Source organism: Temnothorax curvispinosus, unplaced genomic scaffold (genome assembly GCF_003070985.1).
Source record: "Temnothorax curvispinosus isolate PA1 unplaced genomic scaffold, ASM307098v1 QBEX01004775.1, whole genome shotgun sequence".
Lineage (NCBI taxonomy): Eukaryota > Metazoa > Arthropoda > Insecta > Hymenoptera > Formicidae > Temnothorax > Temnothorax curvispinosus.
In genome coordinates, this window is record NW_020214555.1 from 1,789,569 (window position 1) to 1,802,825 (window position 13,257).

Here is a 13,257-nt window from a genome sequence, read left to right on the forward strand (position 1 = left end):
GCTAAAATAATGACACTTCTCCAAATTATTTTCCTTTCACCTAATCGGTTTTGTATAATTTTGTATGATTTCTTCGTCAATGTCTTATAGACTTTCCGAATTTTGTTGCGGACATTTCAGATAAGTCCGGTATCATGCGCTGTGTCAAATATTAAAAATATCTTCGTAAAGTGTAGCCTTTATCGTAAATTACGTAACGATATTCTGCTGTATTCTGCATTTATATCAGAAATATGACAACTTCTTAAAGTTATAGTCTTTTTTATCGTACCATTTTATTGTCATCATATACTTTACAGTAATTTATATTTTATATTTTTCATTACACACTATCTTTTAAAGATAGTATAATAAAATCGATTACTCGCGTGGGTGAAAAATTGTTCATTTTTAACATCTTCCTTTAACTATAAGCTGCAAAATAATATATGTATATTAAGCGAAAATAAAGTTACCTTTTACTAATATAATTTATTTGAAAATATCCGAAAAAACGTAGTTAAGTATATCCACGATATTCCTCGCACGCACACTTCGGTCCGACTGAATAATCGATAAATTTCAGTTTTATTGCCACTCAAACGTATATGTACATGGAATAATCCAGAAGCGTAATGGCACGGGCTATTATTTAGAGGGAACGGGAAATTACATTAGGACACGAGAACTTATATTCAGTGGCATACCTTATTCTTTATTAGGCATAAGAACAAAACTAAAATATATTTATCCGGTAAGGTCAAATTATGTCCGACTGAAGATATGAGCATTTTTCTTTGTACCGATAGGAAATAAAGCACGCGAGAGCAATAAACAAAGGTGAAATTATAATCATGTATTATAATAATATCCCAAATACTTCGTCATTACAAACAACAATCAAATAGGTATCAATATTTGAATTAATTTTATTAGTTACATAATAATTAAAGATAAGTTATTGATTATGACATAAACGAAACATACTGTTACAATATGCTATTGTAATATGTATTCATTTTTTTTTTAACTACCTTAAATCGAAGAAATAATGAAAAATGCAGTGTTTATTAATTGTCAAATAATTTATAAGGAAATATTATTGCATTCTTAAAAAAACGAAAACGTATAAGTTTATGTTATATTGATAAACGTATATAAATTGTCATAATCATATTGCATTTACAGCTGTTAATTGATCCAAAGAAACTTTTTATCGTGAAAATGAGACCACTCTTATTGTTAATCATTTTTATTATTCAATTTTACTGGCTGGATACGGCACAGCACTCCACAAGGGATGACTCCCGTCACCCTTTTTCATCGCGATGGTCTTCACGAGCTCCTGCGATGGTTGTTTGAGATCGTAAGCCCACCCGATTTTCGCAAAGAAGTTGATAAAATTTGTAGTTGCGAGCTTGGAATATTGTAACTCGGCAGCCTTGTAGTCCCACGGGAAGACATGATGGTAATTGTGCCATCCTTCGCCGTTTGTTATAATGCTAACCCATCGATTTTCTGTTGGATTTATGTACCTGCCATCAAAATAAACGAGAGAAAATTACTCGTAGGCGACACAGAATACCGCAAGCTTCGAAATTTTTTTCGATCAGGTTTATTAAATGTATGAATAATTGTGAATAATTTGGTATGTGCTTACGAATCGTATGGCTTTGAGCCCCAGATATGAGCCGCACTGTTGACGCTCCATGTGCCATTTAAAACGAAAGTATAACGAATAATAATCTGCGATATGAAGGCTCTATACCAAGTCTCATTCCATCCATACACAGGTACCATCACCGGAAGCAGGAAAGCAAAGATAAATTTAAGAATATTGAAATATCTGCGAAATATTATAATAAATTAATTACGCCATGCAGGTTTTTTATATTACACATTGTCACACGCTATATATATCGTATAAATAACAAAGGAATTTTGCTCGACAAAGCAACAGCTAAGTAGTTTAAAAACGGCCAAAATTCGAGCAATTAACAGATGTTAAAAATATATTTAATACTTCAATAACGGTATACAGTAGTGTTTACGTTTCGAGCCTTACTTGGCCTTCTTCAGAACAATAAAAACGTATAAAAAATAACGCATTACAATATCTCGACTCATTTTACAAACAAGGAATCAAATATCGTATATTTTATGAAAGAAAATCTGCATAAAAGAGAGATTTTTTAAAAGAGAACTGCGGAGAGATATCAAAATGATAAATACGTATTTTTGAGATAAATCAAATAAGAGTGAATAAATTTTCTCTTGTTTTCTTTTATCTTTTTCAATATGAAACGATCTTGCGTATTTCATTATTTATTCTTTACGCAGACTTACTTGCAACTAAATGTGGCGATAGGATCGGCCAATATATCGCTCATATCGATCTGACCACCCTTTCGGATCACCTCCGGATGTTTCTTCATCATCAACCAACCGACATGGGAAAAAAAGAATCCTCGGCTACTATTGTGCGGATCTGCGTCTGTATCTGTATACTTGTGGTGTACCCGATGATCTCGCACCCAGTCATACAGGTTATTCTGAAAGAAGACAATTGTATAGAAAAATTCTTCCGTTTTGCAACGCATGAAATGGGAATTATAAACATTCGTCTACCTACCATGCCAGACGAAACGTAGAAAACGACAAGTATAATTCTAAGTGGCCATTTTGCCTTGTAAGCTTGGTGGGTCCATAAACGATGAACACCAGCGGTGACGCCTAGCCCTGATATCAAAGCCATGCCGAATACTTGAAACAAAAAGAGCCGGCGCAATTAAAAATCGTTAGAAATGCTAGCTTATAAAATCGTGCATACCTAACTATTCGTATTTCTCGTGAGCGTCATGTAAATCACTTATAATTTTTACATGATCGATCTATTATAATACTTTATTTTCAGTTATGATAGTTTATATTAACTGAAAAACAAGAAACTTAGAAAAAAATTAAGAGGCGTATAAAAATCGAAATTGCTCTACTTAGCTCAATTTGCTGTCAATTTTTATATTTCTCAGAGTGATTCGAAAAGTGGAGATTGAATTTATACTTTGAAGTGTTTTGTAACCACCGCGACATTTGACAATTCGCGATGACTTATGACGAAATCGATATTGATATAAAAATTAGGAAATAGCAGTCTTTTATCTGCTGTTAAGCTTCTATTGCGTGCTCTTTTCAATCGCGTGGGTCTAATCGGTCGGGTTTCAATCAACCGTCGTTCATTTTAGAAGTTGTTAGAAACATTTTAAATAAAGGTGAAATACAATTTTAATCAAATTGTTACGTTTAAAACATTTATACCTATACAAAATTATAAGAAATGATTAATCTCTCCCATATAATGGACTAAATTTCACTTTTTTATGTGTTTTTTTCCGGAATATCAATAAAAACCAAATTAACAAAAGAATTTTCCAAAGAATACTCACTCCAAGCGGTAGTCTTCAGATTTTCGAGAAATTTAAAAGTAAAACAGGCATATACGAAGTATAAATGGAGAAAACTAAAATATATTATATTAAGCCACTTCAGTTCCATTTTGGACCAGCCTTCAGGTTTTGTATAGATTTCACTTTTGTTTTGTATGCCATTTTCATCGTGTATCTTCATAGCAGCGGAAGAGTCTTCCTCTTGAATAACTTTCTCCGTAAGTATTTTTGGATTTGTGCTTAAAATATTTGGTGCCATCTTTGTCTTCGAATTGCTGGGCCGAGAATCCAAAATATCAGCTTTACGCTACCGACAAACAGTAGACTATCATCTTCTCTCTTCAAACCAACAATTGAAGATTAAACTTCTTGCTCACACGACATAAGAAATGACATATTGTAATACTTAATGGAACATGATATTAAAAATAATTTATTCTCCAATATTCTTAACATTCCTCCTTATATATATTCTACCTTTTCAAACTGCAGGAATGAAGATTTATATCTATATATTTGTAAGATAACTGATATTTTTACACAATTAGTTATCGTAACAATTATCCATAAAGCAATTACCGGAGCAATTATTGTTATCGAAACAGATAATTGTAGAATATTATTCACACTCAGAGTTTTATTTTTAAGAGGACGAGGCTCAAATATCGATGTAAATGTTTCTCTCGAACGCGCTTATGTAACAATTCACGCGAAATATTTATTTGCACAGTTAAATAAACATACACGAGTCTTTTAAGAAAATTATATGAATTCGTAAAATATTTCTAATTCACCGTAGAGAGAAAGCACTCGTATCGTTTATCCAACATTTATAGTTCTTAATCACGTCTTCGAATCGTGACGACTGAAATGTTTTGCCAGGTTGCAACGCTATGCACTTAATAAATGGCATTGTCAGCACATTGCTCCATATAAAAATGTATGCTTGAATTCGCATTTGTATAAATTGACACAAGTAGTTTTATAAATATTTCAGTGATTCAATATTACTACTCACATCTAATACTGTTATATTAATAATACGCAAAATATCGCAAATTTCGTCATTATTATAATTTCAAACCATAATTCACAATTAGTTTCGTATATAACAAGAACAGTTAGATTTTTTAATCACGTATTTTATGATTATTTGCTTAAGTTGAAGTGCAATGTAGCAAAATTTTTGTATGTAAAAAACACTCATATTTTGAGATAATAAGGGTGCATGATTTATATGAAGTGACCGATTTAATTATCAGCGTAATTTAAAGACATATGAAAAACTAGTTTACGACATGTTTAGTACAAAGAGAAACATCATATAGTGAAGACAATTTTTTTATGGGTGGAGGTGTTGAGGGCTTTAAGGGGATTCTAAAGCCGTTTGTAATACCGACATTTTTACTAAACGCATATCTTTTTATTGGCTTTATGGATTTAAAAAATCTTTTTTAAAGTTAAAGTATACGCGCTAATGCTTTCCACGACGGTCGATTTTATACAGAAAACGAAAATAATTTCAGAAATGCATACCAAGCGAAAACAACCTAGTCAAAGTGATGTCAAATTGCCATCAAATTGACGAAGGATATGATGTCAAAAAGAGTGAAATGATGACAAAATGATGGCATCATGACTGCAAAACGTCCCATACCTTGACGGTGATTATGACTGTTATTTTGACGTTATTTTGATGTCAAAGTAAATAATTCCCTCTACAGTAATATAAATGCAAAATTAAAATAATATTAAAACTAAATTACATTGAAAAAGAGACAAAATATAAAGACATAAATATATTGCATAAGGTTTTTTAATCAAATTTAAGCTTTGTTCTTAAATTTATATGACAAGTAACTTAAAATCATATAGCAGTAAATCAACATTAAACGTAAATCAACTTAGTTAACGAATAAACTTAGGTAATGAATAAATTTAGTTAACATAATAAACTAAAAACTTCTTATAAACGTTTTTAGTATATATTGCTTACCATACTATATATGTATGTATATTTTTACATTGGAACATATATTATATTTTTATTAGAAAAGAATTAAAAAAAGTTTACATGTCTCATGATAAAAATAAAATATTGCACGTATAACAAATCATAAGAAACTTTTACAGAAAAGTGCTGCTAGGGATTAAAAGTAGACAAAGCTATTAATAACAATCAATATCAATATCAATGCAGCCCATTTTCTCGAAAACTATTATAGTTATAAAGAAAATTGAATAATACTTTCCTCTAGACAATTTAATAAGCTTTTATCTTGATAATAACTATTTTTTTCAATAAAATCAATATTTTTAATTTTTTTAGATATATATGCAAAAAACCGAAAAAATGCACCTATTTTTCAAGATGGTGGCGAACACTCACCTTCAACTTATCAAGACTTTTTAGACGTTCATTAGTAAGCTTACACGAACATCTCTACCAAGTTTCAAAACTTTTGGAATTATTTTTGTCAAATTTCCTATTTTGACTGGGCTAATATATGGGACTTACCACAGCTTATAAACACAGATATTTCCTGTTTATTTAGATCAATATTGCAATTTTCGTTGCCTATAGCAAAGGCCGAACTTCCTCGATGTCGATAATCTCAACATTTCTAGTCCTGTTTTCTATGTTATATATCTATATCTGTCCTTGTCTAACTATAGGTATCTGTCCTTGTCCGATTGCTGCGCCATCTCTCTCGCTACACGCAATACTGCTTATCTTATCAACCTGCATGTGCTTTTGCTGCTTTTGCATATATAAAAGTTAAAAGCATGACACTTTTTTTCTAGACTTCTATCGTAGTTGTAATTGCACGATATTACATTCAATTACATTTACATCCAAAGCGAAAAAAAAATTAAAAATTTGGGCACATAGAGCTGTCACTGACGACAATATTTGGTTATACAAAAATACTGCAGTTTATATATACAAAATGAGATACTAGCCCTCTAGAGAAAACATTGAAGAACAATATCGTGCAATTACAACTACGATAGAAGTCTAGAAAAAAAAAGTGTCATGCTTTTAACTTTTATATATGCAAAAGCAGTAAAAGCACATGCAGGTTGATAAGATAAGCAGTATTGCGTGTAACGAGAGATGGCGCAGCAATCGGATAAGGACAGATATCTATAGTTAGACAAGGACAGATATAGATATATAACATAGAAAAAAGGATTAGAAATGTTGACATTATCGACAACAAGGAAGTTCGGTCTTATCAACCTGCATGTGCTTTTGCATATGTAAAAGTTAAAAGCATGATACTTTTTTTTTAGACTTCTATCGTAGTTGTAATTGCACAATATTGTTCTTCAATGCTTTCTCTAGAAGGCTAGTATCTCATTTTGTACATATAAACTGCAGTATTTTTATATAAGCAAATATTGTCGTTAGTGACAGCTCTATGTGCCCAAATTTTTAATTTTCTTTCCGTTTTTTATGTAAAATACCGACACTAGTCCCCTACACTTTTGTACGTACTTTAATTCTGTACAAAGATTTTGCAATTCCGTAAAGCCAATTAAAAGTGGTTTGGTTTTAACTAAATAATGTCGATAATTACTGCCACTATAGGATCCTCTTAAGGGGATGCTGGAGTGACGGCCGAACTTCCTCGATGTCGATAATGTCAACATTTCTATATAATTTTGTTTTTCCTATATCTGTCTTTGTCTAACAAAATGACATCTGTTTTTGTTCGATTGCTGTGTTATCTCTGCTTACTAGCCTGCGTGTATATTTTTGTGGAAAATATACACGATTTCTTCGAACCTCTAATTTATTTTCCAGGCTTTCAATCTTAATTTCAACGGTGCGTTATTGATTGTGCACGTATTCTGAAGAGTGGGAACATTTCATTTCATACATATAACTTATACAGCTGTTTATATTAGAAAATATGGTTATGAGATGACAGCATTTTTACATTTTTTTAAATTATTATTAATTTTTTATATTTTCACTCTTTATTAGTACCTATACTTTACTCCTGTAAAAGGATTTTGCGATCTATAAAGCCGTTTCAAAAAACGAGCTCTGACTGTTTTTCTCGGTAATTGTCCCCTGTCCAGGATCACCTTAAGGAGCAACACGCAATACTGCTTATCTTATCAACTTGCACATACTTTTGCTGCTTTTGTATATATAAAAGTTAAAAGCATGACACTTTTTTTCTAGACTTCTATCGTAGAGTTGTAATTGCACGATATTGTTCTTCAATGTTTTCTCTAGAGGGCTAGTATCTTATTATGTATATATAAACTGCAGTATTTTTGTATAAGCAAATATTATCGTCAGTGACAGCTCTATATGCCCAAATTTTTTTTTTTGTTTTAGATGTAAACTGACCCTAGCCCTCTACATTTTTGTGCGTACTTTAATTTTGTATAAAAACTTTACAATTCCGTAAAGCCAGTTAAAAGTTGCATGCTTTTAACTAAATGTCGGTAATTGCTGCCACTATAGGATCCCCTTAATAACATCCTGTATAATTTCTCCCATTGTTATTATCATTGTTCTTCCTTGTTTTCTTTTGCAAACTCTGAACAGGCACAGATTTGTTATTAATGTACGGTTTTCAAAATTAGGATTAAATCCCTAACAAAAAAGTTATGCGTGTAGATCTATTATCGTGCAATGTATATAATATATGTCTATGGTATATAGGTACTATAACCTTGTTTATCCTTGTCTATATTTTTATCTATACTTTGTACAAGGACAGATCTTATAGGCCGGTAACATAAAAAACTATCGAAATTGTCGACATTTTCGGAGTTCGGCCTTTGGTTTAGAATTCTTTTATGATCAATTTTATTTTTTTTTTTTGTATATAAAATTTTATATATTTTTTATTTTATATAATACGATAGCTCTTAGTGTAAGACAAGCTCAATGATTATTGTGTGAAGACATTTTAGCAAAGGTATAAAAAAATAGGTGAGGACGGAGGAACTGGCATCAGTTAAGAAAAAAATATAATAAATATATTATAATCACCAATATATGTATATATTTATATTTTTATATATTTATATATTAAAATTTAAACTTTTAGTTATTAAATTCGAAAAACATTGAGCTTCAATTCAATATAACATAAATATTTAAATTCTAATAAACTTACCAAAAAAATAAAAAATTTTTTAAAATCAAAATAAACTCCCATTACCCCAGGCACCGGGCAATGAGGACCATCTTATGAGTAATGAGATCTTTTGTTCATGCAAACATTTAAGTGAGTAACAAAGTACTTATATTGTGGAAACAGTAATTAAATAGGTAAAAAATAGGTTTTATTATCTTCCATTAACCTAGGACGAGATTAATCATTAAATTTAAGTTTTTTTATCATTTTATAATTAATTTTACAAATGCAAAATTCGCAAATAAAATTGTTTACCTTTTCACAAGCTACGCAGTCGTATATTTAAAATTTGTATACCCGAGATAATTAGAGCCCGTTCTAATTACACCATTGGAATTAGTTCAAATTACCCCATTAGTCTAACTTTTTTCGATGATTTAAGAGAAAAACTATTGAAAAGACATTTTAATTTGAAATGTTTTGTCAGTAAAGTAAACATATGACAATAATAATAAAGTAAAAATTAATTCAATTATAATAGAAAGTAAAACTACTTTTTGCTTAAGAAAAAATCGATAAAAATTGTAAAGGAGCGACCGGAAACACGACGTGCACTTTCCCAGGCAAACAAAGCAAGCTTGATGAAACATTCGAATGGCGGAGGAAGCAGTGTTTCATAAGAGTTACACGCGGATTCGGATTTGTAACGCGCAATAGTTAATTTATTCTAAGATGATTCTTATTACCCCGTGGTTCCTATTCCCCCGTCCTCCCCTACATAGTAAAATAAATTTTAAATGTATGTCTTGTATTTTCCGTTTTTTACAATAATTATCAGTAAAGTATTGTAATTATTGTTACAAAATATATTGACATTTTCTCTAATTAACAAAAAATGGACAACATTTATAAGATCTCTTAATTTACTTCAGATTAATTTACTACAGATTAAGATTTGTTTAACATTTGACGAATTTGACATAATAAATCTTGATCCATTGACAGATTCTATGAAATAAATTAAATAAATTAAATTAATATTCTGTAAAATATAAATTAAAAAATTCTGTGTCTTTCTTTTTTCTTTAGTAAACTACGTGGAGGAAGTTGGGGTAATTTGGACACTACCCTATTTTACTTTATAAACTCCTCACAAAAATTAGAGGACTTAATTTTTCTTAAAAAATAAGCAAGATTCAAGCAGCTGTAACTTCGTTAAAAATGAACAAAGTTTAAGTTAAAAAAAGGATTTTAAAGTTTAAAATCTCTACTTTCGAAAGGTTATTTTCTCTAAGGTTACTTTCTATTTTTTAGTTTCTATGAGTTTGGTAATTTTTACATATAGAAAACTACCAACTGGACAAAATGGAAAATTTTCTTCTCACTTTGTGGGCCTGTTACGTGCACAAAAAATCTACAAAAATTTTCGACTTTGTACAAACGTAGTGTTTCTAGATCAAAATAAAAAAGGGAAAAATCGCTAATTTTTACATTATTTTTATCCATTTGTATCATGTCTACATGTTATTTTTAAAAGTTTGGCAATTATACCATTCGATAGAGCAAAGTTTCAGCTTTAAGAATCTGTTTTTTAAATTGCGGTACGATTTTTAACGGAGTTATGAACAATTAGAGTCAAAATGCTCATTTCTTATTCAATCTGCGATAACTCAGTAACAAAAAATCATAGAAACATTTTTAAAAAAATATTTTGTAGAAAAAACTTCAAGCTTTTGCGTTACAAAGTCGAAAATTTTCGTAGATTTTTTTTATGCACGTAACAGGTCCAATGAGAAGAAAATTTTCCATTTTGTCCAGGTCGTAGTTTTCTATATGTAAAAATTATCAAACTCACAAAAACTAAAAAATAATAGTGACCTTTTAAAAGTAGAGATTTTAAGCTTCAAAATTCTTTTTTTTTTAACTTAAATTTTGTTTGTATTTAACAAAGTTACAGCTGCTTAAATTTTGCCTATTTAAAAAAAAAATTAAGTGTTCCTCTAATTTTTGTGAGGAGTTTATAATCGCTAGATTTATTATAATCAATATACAAACTGCCAAATATTGCACATACTTCCTCAATTACCTTGTATATATATATACAGGGTGATTGAGGAGGTATCTGCAATATTCCGAGAGGTAATAGTATTATTGATGATGATTTTAAGCAAAAAGGATCATATAAACATGGGTATGCGACAAAAATCTTATTACATTTTCTAATACATAGGCCAATTAACACGAGAAGCTCGTCAAAACTGAATACTCTCATTCTGTAATAATATAGTCCTTGATTAAATTGTTTAGTTGATAAAAAATCGTTATTGCTTCTTGACGTCGATTAAACAGTTTAGTCGATGTAAATTCGATAGTATGCGCCCAGCCGGAGGCTATTATAGGCAATAGAATGTTTATTCTATGTGCAGTTATTAGTAGTTAGTTGTCACATCGTTGTCAGTCTTTGTCTTTCATTTCTATCTTTCCATACGCATGGTGTTCTTTCCACGTTATAACCAGAATATCTCGGTAACCGTTAGGAATAGGACCATGTTCATATAATCCTTTTTGCTTAAAATTATCAGTACTATTACACACACTTCCCGGAATATAGCAGATTCTTTCTCAATTACCCTCTATATAATCAATTTATACATAAGTATATTACGTTGTCAATGTTCGACATTTCGAAGAACGCGTTTTTTTATTATGTCAGCAGGTACGGTTTTTAAGTCGTAAGCCAAACCTAAATAAGCGCAAAAGTCAATGAAAGCTGTGGTACAATTGAGTGCATAATTTCCAAGTTCAGCCGTTTTGTAGTCCCAAGGAAACACGTGATGATAGTTATGCCAGCCTTCACCAAACGCTACGATAGCAACTCCAGCATTGTCGACGGAACTAAGTGATCTGCTTAATAAAATAAATGTTTTAAAATAACAACACAAATATTACATATTCTAATATATAGACCATTATAAACAATTTACTAATTTTAGTAATAATTTAATAGAAATACGTGTATATCTGATAAATCAGAAATGGCACAAGTACGTACTTGTCGTATGGTTTCATACCCCACATGTGAGCCACGGAATTCACCGAAAAAGCAGAATTCAAGTTTAACAAATATCTGCAGACCACAAGATTCCACGAACACCACAAACTCTCATTCCATGCCCACCATGGTACTAACGTTGGTATGATAAAACAGAAGAGTAACATCAAATACATGTACCACCTAAAAAATAAAATGTTAATGCAAAATAACAGAGATCAACTATAAAGTCATGTTTAATCGGCTAGATCTCGTTTCCGCGAAAACAAACTGTACCATCATACTTTTTTTGAAATACCACGAATGGATCTTGCATCAGATCACTGCAATCGATTGTAGCACCTTTTCTCGCGACATCAGGATGATGTCGAATCAGAAGCCACCCTATATGCGAAAAAAAGAATCCTCTGCGCGAGTTATACGGGTCCGCGTCGGTGTCGGTAAATTTATGGTGCACTCGGTGGTCCCTGGCCCACTTATAAATACTTTCCTAAAAAATATAATGCAGAGAACGACGATACAATTATGCTGATGAAAAATTTTATTAAGAAAACAGAATGTACAGGGCCCTATATAGTCTATTCAGATATGTCATCCTGTACGACTTTAAGCGAGAGGAGAAAAGTTAAACTTACTTGAAAGGCGATGCTCTGAAAAATCATTAGGATAAATCTCATGGGCCATTTTGCCTTGTAAGATCGATGGGCCCATAATCTATGAGCACCAGCGGTGACGCCCATGCTCGCGGCCAAACCAACGACAAAAACTATAAATTATAAATTACAGTTTGATAAAGTGAAAGGTAATCTAGCATTACGGGAAGAAATATTTAAATATAATACGTACGCCATATAACCGACTGATATTTAGCCTGGAAACAAAGCACGTATAGCCCGTAAAAGCCAGCAAGATAGGTATAGGCAAAAATGATGACATTTTGCCAAATAATTTTCCATTCGTAATCGGTTTTGTATGATTCTTTTGTCAATGCCTTGTCACTTATAGATTTTCCGAATTTTGTTGCAGACATTTCAGACAAGTCCGATGCGTTTTCCGATACGTTTTTCTATGCGTTTATTGAAACAAAGAAACTTATTTTCTAATTGTAATAACTAAGATAAAATTAATATAGGGTCAATAGTACGTAGTCTTGAATCGCGAGAACTAAACTTTCTTAATTACTTACTTAAAAAACAAGTAAGATAATAAATAAATATATTTTGACGGAGAAACAAGAAATGATTAAATTAAGACGTTATATCGCTCATTTGCTACAACAATGACAACTCAAAAGACAAAATATTCCAAAAAATTAGTGTAAATGTTTTGAATCATTAAAATTTTTAATATTATACTTTTAAAAACGATTTTGATCCAATAATACTGATTGTAGAGGAACAAAAATATCTAGCTATATATTAGCTCTTTATTCAATGTATTGAATTTTTACTCTTTTTTTGCAAACAGTTAAAAAATGACAATTTTTTAATTATGTCATTGTTGTAGCAAAGCGATATATGCACTGGTCACTGAAGATTCTTTATTACACAATATTTATATGCTATATTCTTTTGTGAAAAAAGCGATTTTTTGAGAGCACTTACCTGCCTCGAATGACTGTGACACTTACAAATGCCTCTGCCACAATTAAATTTTTTTACATTGATATATATAG

General features: G+C 30.8%; 1 protein-coding gene across 1 annotated transcript; it reads right to left on the bottom strand.

Moving 5' to 3' along the window:
* Positions 1-673: 673 nt before the first annotated feature.
* On the bottom strand, positions 674-12,648 carry LOC112454067 (the record flags this gene model as incomplete). Its single annotated transcript, XM_025015256.1, has 12 exons — positions 674-1,514; positions 1,640-1,825; positions 2,326-2,531; positions 2,612-2,742; positions 3,423-3,729; positions 3,900-4,114; positions 10,634-10,652; positions 11,212-11,434; positions 11,583-11,765; positions 11,867-12,072; positions 12,218-12,348; positions 12,429-12,648. Coding segments are annotated over 12 exons (2,307 nt in total), but the record flags the coding sequence as incomplete, so codon positions are not given.
* Positions 12,649-13,257: the final 609 nt, after the last annotated feature.